The sequence below is a fragment of the Opisthorchis viverrini genome, assembly GCF_000715545.1.
Source record: "Opisthorchis viverrini unplaced genomic scaffold opera_v5_225, whole genome shotgun sequence".
NCBI lineage: Eukaryota > Metazoa > Platyhelminthes > Trematoda > Opisthorchiida > Opisthorchiidae > Opisthorchis > Opisthorchis viverrini.
In genome coordinates, this window is record NW_008751883.1 from 623,560 (window position 1) to 628,661 (window position 5,102).

At 43.9% G+C, this 5,102-nt stretch overlaps 1 protein-coding gene across 1 annotated transcript; it reads right to left on the minus strand.

Moving 5' to 3' along the window:
* Positions 1-1,604: 1,604 nt before the first annotated feature.
* On the minus strand, positions 1,605-1,820 carry T265_08592 (hypothetical protein; the record flags this gene model as incomplete). The annotated part of the gene is made up of 1 exon (XM_009174444.1): positions 1,605-1,820. The coding sequence occupies one exon, from the start codon at positions 1,818-1,820 to the stop codon at positions 1,605-1,607; it is 216 nt and encodes a 71-aa protein (XP_009172708.1).
* Between the last annotated feature and the right edge of the window lie 3,282 nt (positions 1,821-5,102).

The following is a 5,102-nucleotide window of genomic DNA, read 5'->3' on the forward strand; positions in this document are numbered from 1 at the left end:
TGATCGAAAGGATCGATTCCCCGGACAATCTTGCAGGCACAATTAGTCCAGTAGAGCAAAGGTTTTGGTTCCTACTATCACGACACCAGATGTTAGATGGTCAGTTTTCTGAATGGGAAGGCGAGTGAATCAGTTGTACTAACCTTTCTGTCATTCCTGCATTCGAAATAATGCGGGACACGCATGCTTGTCACCGGAACACCTGAGGACACTCAACTGCCTGGGCTATACAGTCCTTGGGGGCATATAGCGAATTTCGTTTTTTTTGGTACACTACTAGGAGGTTTTACTTCACAGCATGTATCTGCAAAATGATTCTCGGAACTTTTCACGCATCCCTAATGTCCTTCGGATGTCAATAAGTTTGCAAAATTGAAACGGTGCTGTTAACAGTATTACTGCATGTAACACGGTTGAGTGCTAGCTGGAGTAAAGTTTACCCCTCTGGATACGATAACCATTAGCCCTAGTGAGTCGACATGATGGATTAGAGCAAAAATCATGGGATCCAGAAGCCCATTACGGTTGTGATGGTCGAGAGTATTTAGTTTGACGAAGCACGTGAAGTTTTACAGTCAGAAACATGGGGTGAGCTCTAGTAGACATGCCTTTTGGATGAACCAGCCACAGGTGCCCTCCCAATTAAGGAACACCACTCACTGTTCGACACACCAGGACTGATTTGAACCACTTTGGGGATCTTCCGGTGGGGCGATCCCAGGGTTTCCCTCAACCTATGTAAGGTTACTCTGAATGGTACGGCTTTATCTGACGTTAGTCCACGTAACGAATTCTATTCTACCGGAGAAAGATGTCGATGGGGTCCTGGCGAATGTGAATTGAATTACAGGCAGTTTTTGACGTCTCGCATTACATTCTGACAAGACTTTACCCAACGACGAAGTCACTGAAGGCCTAAACCGCTTCTCAGGCGTAGATTTCGAATTCGGCCAAACGAGAATGCACAAAGTGTTTCATATTCCCAATTTGCTTAGCCCATGACTGTTTTGACTAACTTCCAAGGATTAAATTCACTCACTGAGGCAAATGCTGACAAAGAAGGTTGGCTGTCTTTCTGCCTCGGTTTCCCACGGCAAAAGTACATGGCTTTATTGCCACAAAATTAGAATAACTTTTTTGTGCCGTTTCGTTCATACTAATTGGTTTTTACCTCAGCTGTTCAGAGGAATACTACAAATGTACGGCTCAGAGCGGATGCCCCACCCCAAAAAATTTCATCAAGATGTATGTCCTGAAGGTGCGCACTCTTCAAGAGAGGTGACTGTACATCTATTGAAACGCACTCATGCCAACGCCGTGCTGTGTAAAACCAGTTTTGCCACTCCAAAAGGTCAGCATCAACGTGAATAGGAGATCCGATTTCGTACACGGTCTACTGCCTGAACAGTCGTTGGCCAAAGCCGGTGTGTGAACCAGCTATGAAGCCCTTTTAAGGTTTCCAGCCTCGTTGTCAATTTCGCTAGCCAGTATTACGCGTTTTGTCCCACAACAAATGTAGTATTGCCTTCTGGTACAGCATCCACAACAAGATGCTTTCTACGCCAGTTTTTGGCTATTTCTACCGACTAACATTCACTTATACGTCAAGGGATCCATGACACTGAATTATCCAAACGCATTTGGACGGACAGCTCTTGAACGTGATCTAAACCAACCGACCAGATGAAGATTGGAGCGGGTCGTTCGATGAAACACCGTGATTCAGAGGAGTTAATGAAGTGTGGTCGATCCGTTGGGCCCGAATCCGTGATAATGGGAGAGAGACAATCGGATCGCTTCAGCGGAACCTCGGAAGACATAACTGACGAGATATCAACATTCCCTTTACGCTCGTCATCCAGGTGACCATTGTATTAATAGGTTCATCAATGACAGCTGTGGTTTGAAAAGTATGTGAAGACCTTCAGAGGATGTAGTATGAGCTCAGTGCCAAGGTGGATGTGTAGGTGGAGTCGATCCAGGGCAAATAGGCCAATGGCTGCTCGAAGACTGCCAGCCAATCATCTCACCATCTCAGTGTACAACTGTAGGTCAACACAAGCCAAGGTCATCCAATCAGAAAACTTCATCTATTTTAGTCAGCAACAAACGAATAACGACCACTGTACACAAGTTGACAATGCAGTAATCAGGGGGCGAACTAATCACAATCAAGCAAATTCGAACAGTCAATACAGGATCCGGAACGCTGTTCGGGATGTTTGTTTGTATACCGATAGATCAGTGATTTCGCCCAGTAAAATAAGTGCCTCCAGGATCAAACCAAAACCCTTTCTTGAGTAATTTCCGAAAAGCTGATTTTTAAAGTTACGTGGAGCCGGAACTCTGGCAAATTTATATTGACACAACCATCCACGGTTCATAGATGATAGTTTTGTGACAGTCAATGCCATAGTGAGCATAGCAGCTTCCGAAACCTGACCAAAGATTACCACCCACTTTTCTACATGGGAACACTTCAGAATCGTAAGTCGACGTAAATCATCTTGACACTTATATGAACTCATCAATTTAAGGCTGCCAAATAATCGGAAAATGAATTATGAATGAAAACATTGCGTAATTAATTAATTACCTAGTTACTAGCGGAAGGTGACAATTTCCTTCAATGCTGTTCAATCTTGGACGTCCTAAATAATACCTGGTGCTTTCTTACCAAATGAGTTGTGCATTTGGCCTCAGAGTTTGCGAGCAGATTGAAGATTTGGTGTCCACCAACAGCGCCCACTCCCCTCGGATCTATATGGCGAACGATATAGGGCAACTAGACTTTGTCTTACCATGCGTTTACACTAATTTCATTGTTTGGCGATCAGTAAACCCAATAATTTGGTGTGAACACACTGGCATATGTTATCTGTTTACCGATGTGGTTAGCTAAGCGTGGGTGCATATGTACACAGTCTACAGTGCAAACAGTGGCTAGTGGTGAAGGCGTGGGTAACTCGTCGAGCAGAAATCTCCACTCGGTTTCTTCTCTACACGCGGCCTCAATTCAAACAGTTTCTAGCGTACATTGATTAGGATTATCTAAATCCTTTCAAAATAACCATAATAGTTATTCCAAATGACTGCTGGATCACACAAGTGACCAGTTTTGAAGGAGCTTTACCAGCCTCGAAAGTACGTTCTACAGACACACAGCTACCAAATTGTTCTTCACATTCGGGCACTACAAATGCATAACGCATATACATCTGTACGAACAAGAAAATTAACAAGACGAATCTCCTCCTGTTCACAGCATGATTTCTTCTGCTTCTTTGGTCACCGCAGGGGACGCGAAAATAGGCAAAAATGTTTTGTACTTCGGAAAAGACAATAAAGTAACACAGAAACTGTCTTACCGATTGATTCTTCTGCATCTGAGAAATCTTGAATTCCCTGTGGATTTATGACATGCTTTGAAATGTCAAGCAAGCATCCTCAGTGACCTCTGTAGACCCTTCGAAGAGGAACTGGACTTTATCAAAACTCAAAGTCAGTCTAAATCTCCTGACCTTAATGAACCACACACCTCAGTCGTCAGTCCTTGGCCTCCACTTGCATGGTTGAGATTTTGCGAACGAGCAAAGAACTTTTCAAGGAATACACTCATTTGCAACTCAATTTGGTTTCCACGAGAGACTAAACTGAATCTCTCGTTTGTGATATTCTGCAACTGAATGTGCTGCATACAGGCCGCCCCATAATTCAGTTGGGGCGAAAAGAGCTTCCCCATTTTTGCACCGTTCTCCTAAGCGAAACGACTGTTAGCTGTTTCATCGTTGCTTTTGATTGAAAAACCACAAGGAACTACATTTCATATAAGAAAATGAAAAGGTCACAAACAGTGCCCCCTTGGACTTGGTATTACCGGTGCTGCTGGTGACGTAACTGGTGCAAACGGGAGTCAGGTCGCATCTAGAAGTTGGAGAAGAGGAGGTGAAACAGTAGAGTGGCAAAGTATTGCATGAATGATAAATTATTTCATCAGTCAACTCCACAGACCTGGCCAACTTAGTCCGACTAAGATCGGTGTTGAGCAGATTAGTCCCAGTGCAGGGGTGTGTATGTTTTTGTCGAGTGAGTGTTTGATGGTGGTCACTTGAATCATTTTGGAATCGCCGATACGTTCCAAAGAATGCACCAACAAAGTTCAGTTCGGTTTATTGCCTTGTAGATGAGCAGCCGCTGGAGTTGTAATCGAGTAACGTTTCCGGGAGATGACTGGTACGACTGTATAAAATATGGGATAAAGAGTGGCAAGGTGGTAGCTGCTCGTGGTGCATATGTCTGTGCCTTGGGCTGAGTGGCTGAAGATATCGTGATTTGATTCTTCGGAAGCCTAATGCACAGCTTGCCATCATCTATGGTAATATACCAGGACTAGTGTCAAATTGAAGAAAGTGGTTCTCTCCCGGAGGCGAAACGGCTTCTCAGATTCTTTCTAATAAACACTGAAGACTTCCATGCAAGTGTGAAGACCAGACCATAAAGCTACAGTCAAAGGCTCAAGACCAATCCCTATGATGCACGCCACCCGATTTGTTCATAATCGGGTTTTGGGAGCAAACAGACTTGTAGTTTGTCACACCCCTGGTGACATGTGCTTGATGTTTCAAACTAGAATTGCAGTGGTCGCCACGGGAAATCAATCGACAAGTCTGGTTAGATTGAGATTCACGTATTGGTTTTGAGAAACTGCTTCGCTCTCGAGGAAAAGCCATCGAGTAAACCTCGAGGAGTCACTGCGTTCCCAGGGTTTTGCTAAATATGTCGCTTGTTTTTGGCATCAGGGCACTCAGCGTTTATCAGTAGTTATAAACGGTTCTCTTGGTCTCAAATGGTTTTGTCGCTTTCTCTAGAGTTTATGTTCCTGATGTTTACTCCTTTTGGACATACACAAACCGATAGAGTGAGTGCCAGCCACCCACTTCCATGTTATTAAACACATGTGTATTTTTATCCTTGCCTGATTCTAATATGAAAATAGTGTAATACGCTACAAAGATCTACCTCTCCCGGGAAAACTCTTATCCAGGGGAAACCTCATCGTGTTGACGAGATTAACGCGTAGGGAATTTCCAAAAGTAACTCAC